This window comes from Chionomys nivalis, chromosome 3, assembly GCF_950005125.1.
Source record: "Chionomys nivalis chromosome 3, mChiNiv1.1, whole genome shotgun sequence".
Taxonomy (NCBI): domain Eukaryota; kingdom Metazoa; phylum Chordata; class Mammalia; order Rodentia; family Cricetidae; genus Chionomys; species Chionomys nivalis.
The window spans coordinates 57,801,527-57,819,445 of NC_080088.1; the positions used below are offsets into that span (position 1 = coordinate 57,801,527).

General features: G+C 40.7%; 1 protein-coding gene across 2 annotated transcripts in view; it reads left to right on the plus strand.

The window, feature by feature from the left end:
- Abi3bp (ABI family member 3 binding protein) overlaps positions 1-15,048 on the plus strand; it is a 207,210-nt gene extending 192,162 nt beyond the window's left edge. For both annotated transcript variants that reach the window (XM_057765303.1, XM_057765302.1), the window contains 6 exons: positions 1,297-1,405; positions 10,140-10,219; positions 10,881-10,910; positions 11,581-11,742; positions 12,723-12,845; positions 13,650-15,048. In XM_057765303.1, coding sequence (XP_057621286.1) covers positions 1,297-1,405; positions 10,140-10,219; positions 10,881-10,910; positions 11,581-11,742; positions 12,723-12,845; positions 13,650-13,765 — 620 coding nt within the window. In that variant the 3' untranslated portion in view covers positions 13,766-15,048. The remainder of the gene's footprint in view (positions 1-1,296; positions 1,406-10,139; positions 10,220-10,880; positions 10,911-11,580; positions 11,743-12,722; positions 12,846-13,649) is intronic.
- The last annotated feature ends 2,871 nt before the right edge of the window (positions 15,049-17,919 follow it).

Here is a 17,919-nt window from a genome sequence, read left to right on the forward strand (position 1 = left end):
TCTCCATTTGGAGAATACATTTTTTGAGACACAGTTTCTCTGTGTAGCCCTGCCTGTCCTGGAACTCACTCTGTAGACCAGGCTAGCCTCAAACTCATATATCTACCTGCCTCCACCTCACCACTTGGCTAAGTTATATAAATCTCATGTAACAAGTCCTGAGCAGAGTGTACTGTAGATACCTAATCCATTGTCTTCATAACAATTTTCTTAGTAGATGCAGATGAGCTGCTCAGAGTCCGTCGCAACTAAGGATCCCATGCCCGAGGATGACATGTAGCTCCTTAGCCACAGTGCCACATTTAGCCATTGTTCTCTTAGTCTGTCTTTAAACACCAGACTGTTTCTCCTAATGATTTTCATAGATTCCATTCTTAATTGTGGTGTTTCCACGGAATACCACTTGATTTCAGATGGGACGACCTACCAGCTAGCTGCTCAGGGAACACAGCCGTTCTTCTAATTCCCAAGTGAGAAGCAGGGAAACGAGCTAACACATCTGTCAGATTCTCTCATTGTGAAGGCTTTTCCCTGTTGATGAGTGAGCCCTGAAAGCTCAGAGAAACCTGCCTTGAAGTGAAATTTATGCAGACGTTAATTGAGGCTTTTATTTAATACAAAGAAAACTATCCAAGGAACATAACTTAAAGAAGCATTAGTGTTCAAAATCCAGTTCCTCAGCTCCAAACAACAAAGGGGTTTTATCATTTGGTTCACTGTTGCTGCTGTCACGGTTTTAGGGTCAGATTTGCTATAGCAGGAACAACATACCCCAGTCCCCACCAAGAAGACAGCAAGAGACATGGCTTCTATTCAAGTGCTGTCCCTCATACAGTGCTTTGTCTAAACTGGACTTTCTACCAAACTAAGCTAAGCATCCCAAGCCATGGCCAGCAGTCTTCACCAGTTATTAGAGCGTCTTCCACTGTGATAAAGCAAGATTAGTTAGTATTCTAGTCCCCAAATGCTTTAAGAATTTCTGCCATCTGGTGGCTGAAACTTGTTGGAAGATGAGATCATGGTGTCTTGGGGCTAGAGAACAGCTCAGCTGTTAAGAGCACTTCCTGTTCTTTAAGCGCATAACTTTGATTTCCAGCACCCGAGTTGGGCAGCTCACAGTCACCTGTAACTTAAGCTCTACATATCCAACACCCTCTCCTGGACTTCCCAGGAACCTGCAAGCACATGTACATACCACCCCCCATATATATATATTAAGATCATGTTTCTCGAACTGCAGTCAATTAGGTCAACCAAGACATAACACAAGTGTCTGATGTTTTCTTCTATTTTCAGAATATGAAGTTATATCCAGAGAAAATGGGTCATTCAGCGGGAAGAACAAATCCATTCAAATTACCAATCAAACCTTTTCTACAGTAGAAAACTTGAAACCAGATACAAGGTAAGGCCCAGTGCTATTCCGGGTGAATTTGGGAGTAGCATAAACTGCAATCACAACAAAAAACAGAACGATACCTTCTCTGCCTTATAGGAGGATTTTGCTTTAATTCTGGGTTCCTTTAATACTATTTTGAATATATTGTATCACATTTTCAAAATATTCTTGTTGTTAAGAATAAAGGAGTTAATAGGATGCCCTTATAGATTAACAGTATAAATGACAACCTAAAAATAGGCCATTAGCAAATATTGGTTCTTTTTGTTTGTTTGTTTTTGTTTTTGGAGAGAGAGTTTTTCTATGCAACAGTCCTGACTGTCCTGGAACTCTCTTTGTAGACCTGGCTGGCCTCAGACTCACAGAGATCCACCTACCTCTGCCTCCCAAGTGCTGGGATTAAAGGTGTGTGCTACCACTGCTTGGCTATGCAAATACTGACTTTTAAATATCAAAATTTAGAACGGTCTGTGAACTAGAGATAAATGGAGTGTGCAAGGCATAAACTAGACTTGAGTACCTGACTCTGATGCTGGAATAAGGAAAGGAAGGGAAGCAAACTACTTGACAAAATGTGAAGATTTTATTTGAAATAGCTCCCTATTGGTCCAGTGTTGTATTCGATACTGCTCTAGTACAGTGATGAGATACCATGGCCAAGGTAACTTATAAAAGGAAAACATTTAATTGGGGCCTTGCTTACAGTTTCAGAGGCTAAGTCCATGATCATCATGTGGGAAACATGACAAGGGGCAGGCATGGCACTAGAGCAGTAGCTGGGAGCTTACAACTTAGCAGGATGGAGACAGAAAGAGCAGATGAGTCTGGCTTCTGGAGTGAGCTTTTGAAACCTCCAAGTCCACCCCCAGTGACACACCTCTTCCCATAAGGCCACATCTCCTAATCCTTTCCAAGCTGTTCACTAAATACATGAGCACATGGGGGCCATTCTCATTCAAACCACACAGAAGCAGCAGCCCTTTGCTTTGGGGACTTCTTACACTGAAAAGGAATAGATCCTTTGATCATAGATCCCAGTGATCAATTGCATATCTTATACTGTTAGTACATTAACATGAGGTCATTTATATTTCAGTATAGTTTCATGATCTCTTTTTAGTCTAAAACACCAATTCATTTTATTACTGAAAGAAGAATAGGCCCTGGGACATTTCTGATTAGCTGTAGAGAAGTTCCCAGAAGAGGTTTCCTTTCTCTAAGTTTCCTTTGTTGTACCCTCTCCATCGTCTTCTGACTGGCCTGAGCAGGGCATTGATAGTGACAAGAGAACAAAGCTCTTTTAACTCTGGTAGGAGGGACATTCTTCTCATTGTTTTAGAGAAAAAGAAACAACTAATTAACTGAGGTTAACTATGTATAAACTTATGTTCCTTTACTGAAAAAAATGCATTTCTTGCACAGATATGATTTTAAAGTGCTTGTTTTGAGTTGTAAAATGTTTCAACTTTTAATTTTCATGAAAGGTTAAAGTTAGCCAAAATAAGACTATTTGTCAGTTAAAGCCCAGTGGATCTCGAGTCTGTTTCCTTAGCAAGATTGAGAGAACGAAACAAAAAACTTTTTTGACCGTAATAAATTTTAAGGCAATAATTTAAATTAACATTATTTCATTGGACCTTTTTAATATGTTTTGCCTACAAAACTTAAGTTTCTCTTTTGAGTTGCCTGCTTTTTATCCCATTTAATAGCATGAGCAGTGCTGTACACTATATTCATGGAAAGGCATCTGCTTTGTACATGTACTCTGTGTTCCTTTTCTGAATCAAGCTGTCCCCACAGCTTCTTACAGTGCGCCTATTAGTTCACGATCTAAAAGTAGAACAGGTGTTTCAGGCACATTTGAAGCTAAATTTGTTTGACGAAGTTTCTCATTTCCATTTAACTAATGTGTAGTAAGTGCTGCGGGGCTATAAATGGCAACCAATGTGGTGTCTGCCTTTTAGCTCAAGTCTAGCAGGAAGGTTAATTCGTAAGCATTCTACAAAGCAGGGGGAGAGTTCTGGAAGTGGCCTGTGGGAGTGCAGGTGGAGGTTGGGGGAAGAACCCTCGTCAAAGCCTGGGAAAGGGAAAAGGTGGGCGTTGGACTGGGCTGGGAAGGATGCAGAGAAAAGCACTACGTGGTGATGCTGTGGGGAAGAGAACATGGCAGAGAACACAGCACAGTGCGTGACAGTGCAGAGAAGCAAACTGGATTATAGTTTAGAATACTGTATTTTACTATAGCTGTGTATGCTACAAGGACATGTGTAAATACTGTATTTTACTATAGCTGTGTTATGCTACAAGGACATGTGTAAATACTGTATTTACTATAGCTGTGTTATGCTACAAGAACACATCTAAATATTGTATTTTACTATAGCTGTGTTATACTATAAGGACATGTGTAAATATTGTATTTTACTATAGCTGTGTTATATTACAAGGAAATGTTTAAATACTGTATTTTAGTAGGCTTTCTATTTTTGACTTGATTTTTTAAAATCTGAAACCTGAAAGGTATCTAGTAGCTAATCTGTACACACCTCATGGGTGATGTAAAGGTTAGTGTTGATCAGTGAACCAGAGAGAAAGAAGTATAGAAGCAGAGATTAATGATTTGCAGACTGGTGTGGGCTAGAAATTCTATTCTAGAAGCTAAGTAACATTGGACCACACACTCCTGTCACAGCCAGCTGTCCCCCGCTGGTTCTAAATTACTTCATCATGTGTCAATCTACCATGCAGGAGTTCAATTTTTTACTTTCTCTAAGGGGTCACCCAGCAACTGTTTGCTGATGAGACGGCTTAACTCCATATCTGGTGTCAAATGTTCCTTTCTCTGGGCTCGTGCCTCATGGCCATAGCCTGCTGTAGCAAGGGACTGTGATCTCAAATGTGCACAGGGATAGAGAGCCATCACTTGAAGTAAGGGAGGCAAAAGACATCTAGAGATTGAAGACAAATGCTATCTCTTCTTTTGAAGAGAACCTATCCCAATTACTACCTCAAAAACAAAAAGAATTCTAGGAATGTTGATTTCAGTTTGACCAGTGTCATAGTAACTTTTCTATTGCTGTGAAGAGAAATGAAGACCAAGGCAACTTGCAGAAGAACAGCTTTATTGGGAGCTTACTTACAGTTTCAGAGGGCTAGAGTCTATGACCATCATAGCAAGGGGCATGGTAGTGGGCAAGTAGGCATGGTGCTGGAGCAGCAGCTAAGAGCTGGCATCTTTCTTCAGAAGTAGGAGGTAAATGGGAATACCAGGAGTCTTTTGAAACCTCAAAACCCAATGCCAGTGACACACCTCCTCCAACAAGGCCACACTCCCTAATCCTTCCCAAAAAGGTCCATCAACTAAGGACAGAGAATTTATCTTAGGGTTTACTATTGCTGTGAAGAGACACCATGACCATGGCAACTTTTATAAAGGGACATTTTATCGTGGCGGCTTGCTTACAGTTCAGAGGCTTGGTTCATCATGGCAGGGAGCATGGTGGCATGCAGTCAGGCACGGTACTGGAGAAAGAGTTTAGAGTCCTACATCTTGCAGGCAACGGGAAGTCTACTGACCATCACACTGAATGAAGCTTGAGAAAACGATCTCAAAGCCAGCCCCAGTGACATACTTCCAACAGATTAAAAGTGTGCCCTCCAGCCTCAAGGTCTGGATTAAAGGCAAGTGTCATCCAGCCTCTGCCAAGATCACACTTCCTCCAACAAGGCCACACCTTCTAATAGTTCACTATATGATCTTATAGGGGCCAAATGCATTCTAATTACCACGGGGTTCAAATATATGAGTCTATGGGGGCCATTCTCATTCAACCACCACAATCAGAACTCCAGCCCATGCCCCAGTAATACTTCTTTATTTCTTCCACACCAAATCTCCTTTCCTTCCATTGGCCAGGAATAACAAAGTCCTTTCTCTTCTGGGCAGCATGGAGCTCTTGTTGAAATGAAAGTAAAGCTGTAGAAAGAGTCATCTGAGAGCAAGCCTCTGTGTCTCTAAGGCCACCAACTATTTTTAATTCTACAATAGGGAAGCTGATAAATAGTACCTCACACCATCAATCTGGCACCAGTGCTGACTGGGACAGGCAGTGTGGCTTAGCTAATCTTTGAGGTCTTCTGGCACCTAGTCCTGGGATAGGCAAAGCCATGCAGAGTCAGTGAGAGTCAACCAAGACCCATAGTGAATGGTCTCAGTCAGCAGCTTGTCTTTGAGTCTGCCTTGAGATGAACTGGTAAGTGCTTTTTTTGGTAACATTGATGTTATGGGCTCTTCCTGATAAAATAGTTGGCAACATAGATGGACACATATGATCACCTGGGCTGAAAAGCTCAGGTTTGTTCCAGAAAGCCTACTTCTCTTCTTACTCTACTGAAAAACTGAAGAATCTGTTGTGTGTGCCAGAATTACATGTGGTCCAACAGTTTCCTATGGAAAATAGAGTCTGGTAATTAAAATAAATCAAATTCACTTCATTTGACATCTCTGGGCTCAGGGAGATTCTGGGGAACAATCATTCCTCTAAGACTAAAACCCGCCGAAGTTTGGGACTCCTGTTTACAGAGTTGATAAAACCTTGGCACTGATGGTTAGCTACAATACAAACAGCGACTTCTTATAAGCTGTGAATCTGGCTCAAAAACAGACGTGTGGAATAGCCATTAGTATCCATCACAGGGTTTGTGTAGAATTCAGCTCTCTGTAAATTCTTTATTTACTTTTCAACACCATCTATGGATTTGGTATAAAGTAAAATAAGGCGCCAAAGCATCAGGCATTTTACTTAGTTTTATTGTAGATGTGGGCAACAGACGATTAATTCCGTCCTTGTTAAAGAAAGAAATGGAGGCAGTTGCTCAGCTCGTAACTTGTCACTATGCAAAGAGTTCTCCAAGTATGGATCTCTACTTGTCTGTAAAGAGAACAGTTTTGTGACCATCACTACATGCCTTATTATTATAGAATTCCTTGTATCTAGAAAATCCACAGCACCAGAGTTAGAAGTGAAGCCCAACTGTAGAATGTCCAGTTTTTGACTCCAGATCCCCAAAAGTAAAAGACACAAGAAATTTCTCTCAGGGCAGAATGGACAGCCAGGTCATGACCCTCCATGATTTCTGCATCCCTTTTCCCTTCTGTTGCTTCTGTTCCCTCTTATCCCCACCCCACCCCTTTACTTCCTCTTCCCTTCCCTTCTTTTTGAGACAAGTTGGTACACTACTCAAGCTGGCCTCCAATGTGTGATTCTGCTTCAGCTTTGTACGAGGCTGGGATTGCAGGTATGTGCCATCATGCAAGTTCTGACCCTAACTGAGGTGTCCGACTCCTCTCTGGCCCCTAGCTCCTTAACTGTATCCCAGTGTTGCACAATGAATGACATTACACGCTGCTAAGTGTCCTGAATTGCTGTAGCCCTCCAGTGTCCTTGAGATGAGGTCACAAAAACTGCTTCCTTATTGCTTCTTATTCTTTCTTATCCCACTTATTCTGATTCTCTTCCTCTGACAGAGAACCTCACCTAAATGGGTCTCCAGCATTCAAGACCTCAGCAGGGGTAAACTGAGCTAACCATCATACAGTCCAAACCGACAGTCACTCAGTGTTTTTGCATAAAAACAAGCTGTATAAGAGTCAGTTTACCTGAGGTTTGAGAATTTTGCTAACCTAACTTTTCCAACCTGTAGGGAGTTATGTAACTAAAAGTAGATTAAGCAGTGAAAGCTGGAACTCGGCTCTAAGTTTACACCAAAAATGAAGTCTAGAGAGAAGGGGTGAGGGGGTGATGGAGGTGCCTACCCCTCCCGCTTTACTCCACACCCCTGCTGCAGGGCAGCTCCTAGAGGCGGACATCCTGCTTCTGACAGATTAGCTCAGGAACTGCAAACCATACTTTCTGGGACCTTTTTTTTTTTTTCACTTTATTCCAGTAACTGATTTTTTTTTTTATTTTACCCTTCATTATCCTTTCCTATTAGGATAATTCACAGATTTTTTAAAAGTCTTTTAATGTATCAAAGTCTTGCCACCACTTCCTAAGAAGCAAATATTGGAAAAACATGAAAAACAGTATTATAAGTCTTTACATATCTTTATGTTTCTTTTGAGCTTTTTGTTCATCTGAATGTGGATTTTAAGATAAAATTATGATAAAATGAAGACCTTCTAAAAGTTATTGGACTTTCCCATAACTTCTAGCCCTGCTGTGCACCTAACCACCATTCTGATTCTGCTCCCTCAAATAGAGCCCATTATTTTACTCTCAGTTTTGGGCTTTTTGCCACTATGCCTTGGTACTCTGAAAATTTGCAGTTTTTTTTTTTAATTCTTTTCACATCTTCTTGGGCACAAAGTAGGTCTTTTTCATCCTGAAAACAAACATCTTTAAATTCAGGGAAATTTCTCACACAATCTCAAGGATTAAAGTCCCCATTTTATAGTTTCTGCCTGTTGGATGTTCAATAATCCAATTTTCCATTTTTAACTGACTTTTACGACAGGTTATGTGTAGACTGTCAACTTTATCTTCTAAATGTCTTTTTTGGTTTCTATGATCATTCAAATAACTTTGCTAAAATTTTGAGGTGGCGCCCTATGTTTATGTACAATCGTCATTCTCTGAGGCTTGACTCTTAGACGCATATAGTGTCATTCAGATGACAAAATGTGCTTTCTGGGAAAGATTTTGCCACCACAAAGTATTTATTTATTTATTTATTTATTTATTTATTTATTTATTTAGGGCTTAACCAGCCAAAACATGCCCTCATGTAGTTAAACATAATTTAAAATTATTTCTTCCAAATTTGTATCATAAAATATTGGGAAAAACTTCAGAAAAAGTAAGTTATGGAAACTGTGCCCATGCTAGAAGTGAGATCAAATGGGGAAAGCTGAAATAAAATGACATGGGAAGGAGTCTAATGGTCAGATCTGGACTGGCACGGGTTGGCTGGCGTGGCCTAGAACAGCTATGACATCACTCCTGCTCAATGAAACTGAAGATCCATGTGACTCCGTATTCAGCTCACCAGTTCTGTGAGGTTTTGTTATCGCTGGGATTGTCTGACGACACCAGCCTTAGAAAGAATAGAACCTTGGAAATACCCACGTATGGGACTTAAGTAAATGGCATAGGCGTTTTCAAATCAGCATTGTTTATATAGCTGTGAGATCATGTGTGTGCATACCATGGTGCACTGTGGGGGGCAGAGGACAGACAGCTCCGGGTCTTAGGCCTCGCTTTCTACTTTAAGAGGCTGCTTTTGTTGTTTCCTGCTATGTGGCTATGTAAGCTGGCCTGTGGGTCTCTGAAGATGGTCTTCACCTCCTACTATGCTACAGAAGTACTGAATTTGGGATTACAGATCGGATGTGTTGCCTCTACCCCCAGCCCCGCTAGATATGGGTTCCAAGGATTGGAACACCGGTTCTCACACTTCCATGGCATTCTCCCAGCCTGGCATTTTCTTATGGTAATGACATAGCACCTTACATGTAGCTAAGAACTGAAAGGGAGGCTTGAATTCTATTTCACAAATATTTCAAATTTGGAAAAGTCAAAGTATTACAATAGTTACAAACATCACTGGCCTGAGATAAGACTTGGTGGGGAGTACCTCATAGGGTTTGTGTGCCGATTACTTTATAAATGCAGAATGACCATGTATGACACACGGTAGGGACTTTAAAAAGTGGTTCCCATCATGTGATCACTGGAATCTGTCCTGCTACACTCCAGAAGTGATCTACCACTACAGAAACTCACTCCATGGAGCCTCCCACTTCCCTTGTAGCACCATCTGCACCCAACTGGGCACCTCGGCCACCCTGCTGGTTCTCTTATCAAACACTTACCTTGCATGGGCTGCATTCTTACTTTGTGATAAGCTTCTCAAAGATGACCTTTATCCTGCAAACCTTGCAAAGATCACAAAGAACTACCTGCTGACTCAGGCCGAGTCAGTCTGAGAGCAAATGCAGCTGCTTCCTCTGCTGCAGGAAGTCAGTTTCAGACAGATGTGCACTGCTTCCCTGCTCTGGGCTTCTCAATGGGATCTGCAGTTTATAGAGCTTGTGAGAAAGATCTCTCAACTATACACAATTTTATGACTCACTCATAAAGTAAGGATGGAGCCAAAGCAATTCTACATTTTTTGAAAGGACCTGAGCAGTCCGAGCCTGACTTACTGAGTAGAGGGAGAACAAAGTCTCAGGCGTTGTGTTCATGTTCTCAGGACACTAGTGGCCCCTTTTCTGGAGAGCCTGGCTTGCTGTGATCTGCAGCAGACATTCCCGTGTGCTCCTTTCTGCATTTCTCAGAACCAGGGGCCACAGAGCTCATCCCAGTAACCCAGTCTTCATTTTCAGCAGCGGAGGCAGAACGAATAATGTGCATTTAAAAAAAAAATCTTCCCCATTACCACTCTGTGTTGTGACTCCAATACCACAGTGAGGAACCCTGGGCTGGCAGGTGACATCTGGAGCAAAGGGACGCCCCTTATCCTGGAGTGAGAGTGGTCACCACATAGCTTTCCTAGAGAAACCTGCCTCGTGACTTCTAACTTTTGTTGATGTGTTTCTCAAATGAAGTATTAGACAAGATGTTGAGAAAGTAAAACCTGAAATTGTCACGATTTAAAAAGAAACAGTAGTATAGCAAGAAAATGTTATTCCTTAAAGCCCTCAAAGATGTTACTATTATTTTTATTTCTCTTTATGCAGCTATGAATTCCAGGTGAAACCCAAAAATCCACTCGGTGAAGGCCCTGCCAGCAAGACGGTGGCATTCAGTACTGAATCAGGTAATCATGTCAGTAGTGATCCACATGGATGTGACCGGACACATTCACAAGTGTTGGCATAGGAGGAGCTTGTTTGAAACCCAGAGAGTCTTGAATTCTGCAGCCCTTGAGAAGAAGCTAATAGATGTACTTATTATAAATACCACTGCTTTTCTTCATTTGTGTTTATGTCAGGAAAGAAACTAAAATGAAAAAACCAAAATCTATACTAAAAAATATAGTACTCAAATGTTTCCTTGCATGCCCAAAATAATGTCCATCGAGTACATCAGAGAAGGAAAGTTATGAGTTCTGGGAAACTATCTGCACACTCCAAGCTTCAATTCTCAATAAAAATCTGTATGTGCAGACAAATTTGCCTAATTCTAAACTATATCATATCTTGGTAACTTTACAATTAATAGTTTTGTAGAAAACTAAATGAGAAGGCTTTTGAAAAAGCTAGAACAACCTATGCTCAAATTTACTCAAATCATATGTAAAAGATGCAGCTGAGTACATGAAGGATGATCAACAACCATTTCCAAAACAAAAGAAACTTTCGGATTCAGGCTTTAGCAAGATTGTACATCATATAACCAATACCCACCTTCTTCACCATAATACTGTAATAGTAAAACTTTATCTAAACAACTCTTCCGTGTGTGTTGTCTCTCCTCAGCTGACCCAAGAGTGAGCGAGCCAATTTCTGGTAAGTACCAGTCTCAATGGGTACTATACATTCCAAAATTAGGTAAGCACAGCAAACTTGAGTTGAGCATCTTTCTATCCAGAAAGATAAAAGAGGTGTCATTCTTAAATATATAAGCACTTAGAACTCATTGGGGCAGTGCTGAAATTTGCTTTAGCTCATATACCAGTTCACTCAAAATCTGTTTAATTTGCTCACATTAAATTTTATACTATGTTGAGCCAGGCAGTGGTGGTGCACGCCTTTATTCCTGGCACTTTGGAGGCAGACAGGAGGATCTCTGTGAGTTTGAGGTCAGCCTGGTCTACAGAGGGAGTTTAGGACAGACTCCAAAAGCTACAGAGAAATCCTATCTTGAAAAACCAAAAACACCAAACAAACAAACAAAAAAAAAACATTTATATTATGTTGCAAAAAAGAACCCCAAATGTGTCTACAAACCAGCACTGCAGACATTAGTGCGATTGCTGAGATTTATTTCACTAGTGACAGAAACTTAGATTGGAGTTTGTTAAACCCTTTCAAACATTTTCAGCCCCCAGGATTTAATGCAGTAAAGAAATGAGGTTTCAGGAAGTGGGCAAAGACGCCTGCAGGCTGCTTTTGTTGTAAAGCTTTTAGTTCTTCAGAGTTAAACATTGAATCTGAATCATGTGTTTTCCTCATGCAGCAGGAAGAGACGCCATCTGGACCGAAAGACCCTTTAATTCCGATTCTTACTCTGAATGCAAAGGCAAACAATATGTTAAAAGGACATGGTATAAGAAATTTGTTGGAGTCCAGCTGTGTAACTCTCTCAGATACAAGATTTATTTAAGCGATTCCCTCACAGGTATGTTCCAATACCCTAGCCTTTCTGTGACGTTTCAGACTTAATACAAATTCCCTTCAGAAAATGTTACAGACATAGGTAAAACTATTAATCTTAGAAACAAGGACTTAGATCTGCGATTTGGAGGCAGATAATGAAAATGCAACATGACATAGTGACACCATGGTCAACTTCAGTGTACAGGCAGGTACTTGCACAGCAAAGCTCAGTGCTGTCACAACCCCCCAAGAACTAAAATCCTACTACTAATCATGAAAGGAGCGTGACATCCTTAAAATGCCAGAAGGGCTCAAACCCCCTGCACTATGTTTGTTTATGTCTTTTCTAGAATATTCATATAGTAAAAACCCTGTGGTCCCTCATTCATTCATCAGGTTGTATTCTGGGTTTGGTGGGTAACAAAGTACTAAATGCCATATTCCTGCTTTCATATAGGGGAGACACATTAAATAAATATGTAAATTACCCAAGAATGTCACAAAGACACAGAATGGCCCAGCAGAAATGAAGGCTCCTTTAGTTGAACAGTTTTAGAAAAGGTCTGTGTGCAAAGGTATCATGTCTGCTTAGAATAAATTTTGAGAAGAAATCAATGACAGAAAAGTCTAGAACAAAGGGTCTCTGGAGAGGTAGAGGAAAAAAAGTGTGAAGGCCCGAGGCAAGACATACTGTAGTTTTGGCTGAGATTTAGTAAAAAAGAAGTGTCTTCTGAGAATAAAGGGAGATTGCTGGGAAGAATTATGGAGGGAGTAATAGCTTACATTATAAAAGTCACTGTGATCTGAAGGGGAACCAGCTAAGAAACCTTTTTCTAGTGCAAGAGATGCTCGTGGCGAAACCTTTTTCTAGTGCAAGAGATGCTCGTGGCTTTTCCTCTGGGAAGTAAGGGGAAAGAAAAGCAAAACTATTCTTTAAAATAATCAGTTACGGAATTGCCATACATTAATGAAAAGGACATTGTTTCATTTCTGGTCCTTCAGGAAAGTTTTACAACATAGGAGATCAGAGGGGCCATGGAGAAGATCACTGCCAATTTGTGGATTCATTTTTAGATGGCCGCACTGGACAGCAGCTAGCCTCTGACCAGTTACCCACCAAAGAAGGTATGCTTTCTGACCATCCTATGTAGAAGGTTGTGCAGATTAGCAGGGAAAGCAATAAGTTGACGGAAATGGCTTCCGAACTGCTACTCTGTCACTAGGGGAAGAAGAAACTTAGCTCTCAATTCAAGCACAGATCTAGAAAAATTAGATATAGAAACGTATTCTGAGAAAACTAAAATCTTTCCCAATTTTCCAGCCCTCCTGTTATCCCAGTCAGTGTACCTCACAGCTCCAGTCATATGAAACATGCCTGGACATCTTCTTTGCTCCCTTAAAAATTGTTTCTACCATACAAGGAAAACATTGTATTTTCCTTAAAATGATCTATATTAAACAAGTATAATAAGTCTGAGAAGTGAATATACTCAGCAAATTGCTAAGTACATATTAGCAGCAGGCTGTGTGGGGAGGACTGAAAATTTAACTCTTGCCTCAGCAGAGCAGAATGGTGGACATTGTCCAGATCACTCAGGAAACACCTGATTAAGGTTTTTAGTAACATGTTTTGTCCATGAACACAAAAGCACCAAGCCTCTTAAAAGATGCCTGTACAAGACACATGGACATCAAGAGGCTGCTGAAACTACGCTTATAGTACTGACTTGCTAAGACACATGCCAAGCTTTTAAGTCCTAGGGTCATTGTGTTTCTGGATTAAGGATCAGATCCTCTATAATTACTAGTTTTCTCTATTGCTTTGCTTCACTCGGAGTCATCTTTACACTGAACAGCCTTATATCTGTGAAGAGTGTGGGCAAGGACATGAAAGATCTAGTAAACTAAATCAACTCTTTTTCCTCTTAGGCTACTTCAGAGCCGTTCGTCAGGAACCTGTCCAGTTTGGAGAGATAGGTGGTCATACCCAAATCAATTATGTCCAATGGTACGAATGTGGGACCACAATTCCTGGGAAATGGTAGCTGCAGCACAGCTGTTTCCAGAGTACTTCTGGTTCATTATTACAAAAGGAAACAAAGAACCCGTTGGAAAGCCTATGGTGTTTGTCACCCCCCACTGCAAGCTATTTTGTTTACTGTGTATAAAAGTCTGCAGCTCAACTGAGAGCAGCACTAATGTTCATTGTTAGAAAAGATTTCTGAGACGATTTATCAGGTTTACAAAGATGCTTTAAGAAAGCAAGATATTAACATTAATAGAATAACATTGTTAGGAAGCGGGCTCCCTATTCATGATATTTTAAGAGAACATTTGTATATTATTTATCACACTGTTGTAATGTTTTCAGATACTTTTATAACAAAATTAATGTCAAAAATCTTTAATATGCTTTATAAAAAGTATTTACTTTATGAATGTGTACGTGTTGTTGGTGGTGAGTTAATCCCATAAATCTCTACTTGGTTTAACTTATTGGATCAAATAATCTTCAGTATAGACATGTGAGAGAAAGTGGTTTTAATATTTAAAATTATGTAAACTTCAATTTGTTAGCACAGATGAACAGATTTTCGAGTTTAAATAGTTATGTATTCATGCTCACTTCTCCATAACCTGCCAGCAAATTACTGAAAAGAAAAATCTGTATAATTTTATCTCAACCAAACAGCTGATAATCTGGCATGTCAAATGATAAATTTTGATGTTTTGATTCTGTACCCATAATATTAAGTCTAAAAATACTTTCTCAAACTCTTCCTTTTGACATTCTTTTGAGCGACTCTGTGGTCCTATTCAAGCTGTATGTAGAGACTGAGTGTGAAGTCAGCATGGAAAGACAATGCATGTGAGACACTATTGTTCTAGAAGATATTATATATTTATACATTAAGGCCATGAATGAATGTATCAGAGGTTGTTTTGTGGACACTGTTTACTCATGCTGTAACAAAACGGACTTGTTATGAAGGGGGGGTACATACTTTTGGGAGGGAGCAAGAATATTATTGCCTGCCCTAAAAAGACTTTTCTCCATGTGTATCTTTCAATACGCTTCAGTTTTATCAATGCTACATTTTGTACTTTTTAAGCAAATATAAACTCTGCAATAAAAAGATAATAGGTTTTTAAAAAGTGATTTTTAAAATGTTCTGAATAGTTTGCCAATATGTAAATACATCTTTAACTCCATAAGGAAAAATCAGAAAATTAAGAGCTACCAAACCCCTATTGTGTTTATATTCTAAGTCAATCAAATATGTTATACATATTTCCCCTGAATGGAAATCAATTTCATAAATTCTATTTGAAGACCATATACAAATAAGATGACTAGTTTTCTTATATCTAAAATAATTAATAATTAAATTACAAGACCATTATTGGATTCAATCACCTTTATTAGCCTATCAATGTTACATTTATACATAATGTCTAGTCATCTTCTCAAAGGGCTCTATTCTTAGTACATCATGTTAATAGTAAACAGCCAAGTGTGATGGCTAAACCTTAGCCTAGCTTTTTAATATCCTCTAGGAACTAAAAAGCCAATCATTTTACATGCAATAGTGTTCCAAAATAACTAGAAATCTGCTACAATTTTAAGCAGGGGAGGAAATATGTTCATTTTGGTCTTTTTGTATTTGTATTCCAGCAAATTATATTTTTAATTAATAGCAGCAAGATATCATAAAAATTGTTCTGCTTTTTAAATTTTTGAACTTCAATACAGTACAAATTGAAACAAAATAGTATTGTAGTCTTTTGGGAGGCAATTAGCCATCAATAGTGTGGTTGAAACTCCTTATCGATAACCGGGTCCAGGTTGGGAATAGCCCTGACCAAAAGGAGCACAGTTACGTGCGTAAGGGTTAGGCCCACTGGAAGGAGGGGTCATGGTTCCTGCAGGAGATGGCATAAAACCTGGTCTGGGTTGGTAAGCACCAGGCTGGCTTGGAGCCATTCCAGGCTGGGCACCAGGGGCACAGTATATTAGCAGGTTGAGATGTTTGGGTAGTGTAAGTTTGTGGAGGATAAGTGCTCATCTGGTACTGTTGTGGTTGAGCATCATGCCCCACTACAGACTTCCACATCTGATGGTGGCAGATGATGGGAATAATTAGGATGGAGAGAGGAACAGAGAGGAGGGATGATCAGAATGCTGAAGTCAACTACACAAGCAATCGAAAGTTTCTCACCATTCTTAGAAGAAAACAAGAGCTGAAACAAAGCAGATAGAAGTTCTAGGGAGACATCTCAGTTAGAAGAGAAAGGAGTGGAAGTTATTTAAGATAAACCAGAGTGGTTTGAGTCCACCCACATCTGGAGGGAAGTCAGTGCAGATGTAGGCAACACAGCAACTCTGTCACTGCGCCGGGACCGTTCACTGCATCTACAGCTTGTAGTATTTGACAACACCTTCTGCAGGATTGGGGTGGCATTTCCCTCAGATTTACCCATGGTTTCCTTTCTAGTTGTCAGGACATAAATGAGTCCAAAGTCCCTCCTGCCTGTAATCTGCTTGGCTACATTGAAATTGTTTTCACCTGTCCATGGGATACGGTCCTACATTCACTCTAAGACACTCACGGAAGAACCGTCGGGACAGTTGGTTCAAAGACCCACCCTAGGTGACGCGTGGGGAAACATTGACAGGAATCTCAATTTCCTAAGGAAGAAAACACCAAGGCTTTATGTTTTATCACTCAGTTCAAACACTGTTCAACTGTATTTAAAGATACATATATTCAAACACAGCATGTAACAGATCCCCTTTTTAGAACACATGGGATTTACTAACCAAGTAAACATTGCAGAGGTCTTTGGAGAAAACTAGTTTGGCAGGGGAGCAATCATTCCTCCACTGGATACCAGTGTTTTCCTGAGCCTTGCCAAGGGAGTGTGAGGAGGAACTGCCTAGTCACACTGTGGGCTTCTGAACAGTGGTGTGGCAAGGTAACAAGGGGCAGTGCCCATCTGCTCTGGTAGCCTTTGAGATTCCCTGGCTCCGTTTTTACCTACTAGCTGGCAAGTCCCTGCTCATCCTTCTTTCTCAGGGACCTCCACCCCCAAGAGGCCATTCTGGTGTTCATCACTCTTTCCCAGAGGAGACACTCTTCAATACCTATCTGCAGGACTCTGTCCATTTAGGCCCCAAGTCTCCACCGAGATGCACCTGGAAACCTCCACCCTTGCCTCTGTTTCCTAACAACCCCAGAAGATCATCCCTGGGGAAATCTGAGGAGGGGAATTAAAGATCTGCTAAGGGGCAGCTAGGGTGAGCTAACCAGGCCAAGAGTCACTTGAGCTGCTGAGAACAATGCCTTCCTTACTTGGCAGTAGCCACTAATAGGGGTTAGCACAGGTAAAGATGACCCATGAACCACATCCTATGGCCTCTCTTTGACATGACCTGGCTCTTGCACTGTTCTGCAACAGAGTGAACCTGGAAAGAAGTCACCTGTATTCATGGTTAATAAGGAAGCAGTGAGGTCCGATGTTCTCATCTTTTGTCCTTCTAACCCCTGCCCCCAGGCCTCAGCCCATCTCTTCCATCAATCTCACACACTTCTTAAGATCAAAATAACTTAATACGCTCGTACTGTTGATGACTCATCAATAAGGTTGCTAACTTGAAGCAGAAGGCTGGAGAATAACCCGGTGAAGGACAGAGAATGCCAGCACATCCAGTGCCTGAGGACAGTGTTGACTTATAACAATAGTCCACAGACACCTCAGTAATGTGACAGCCCCCGTGGGACCACAGCCAGTCACGCAACACAGAGAATGTACCTCTTAGCCAGATACTAGACCAAGCACCTTACAAACATAACTTAAATACTTTGACAACTCCCTGATTCCTGTGACTTTGTTCCCCAATGTTAAATAATGAAGGGATTAGCATAACTGCCTGCCTCCAACACTCTGGGATTCCCACAAACACAGAGAGTTACCACAGCTGAATAATAGTGCCTGCATTTAGCCCCTCAAAGCACTTGGCTCAGCATCAGTGTTCACTTGGGTTGATTCCCGTTCCCTTACATTCCCCATGCACATTTTATGTCCCTGAGAGACCGTACAACAGTCTTCATCTTCTGTGGGACTCCTTTAGCTTAGTGCCTGGGACCAGACGACCCTTAGAGTGGGATGTGTAGATCCTCAATAGAAGCCAGGGCAT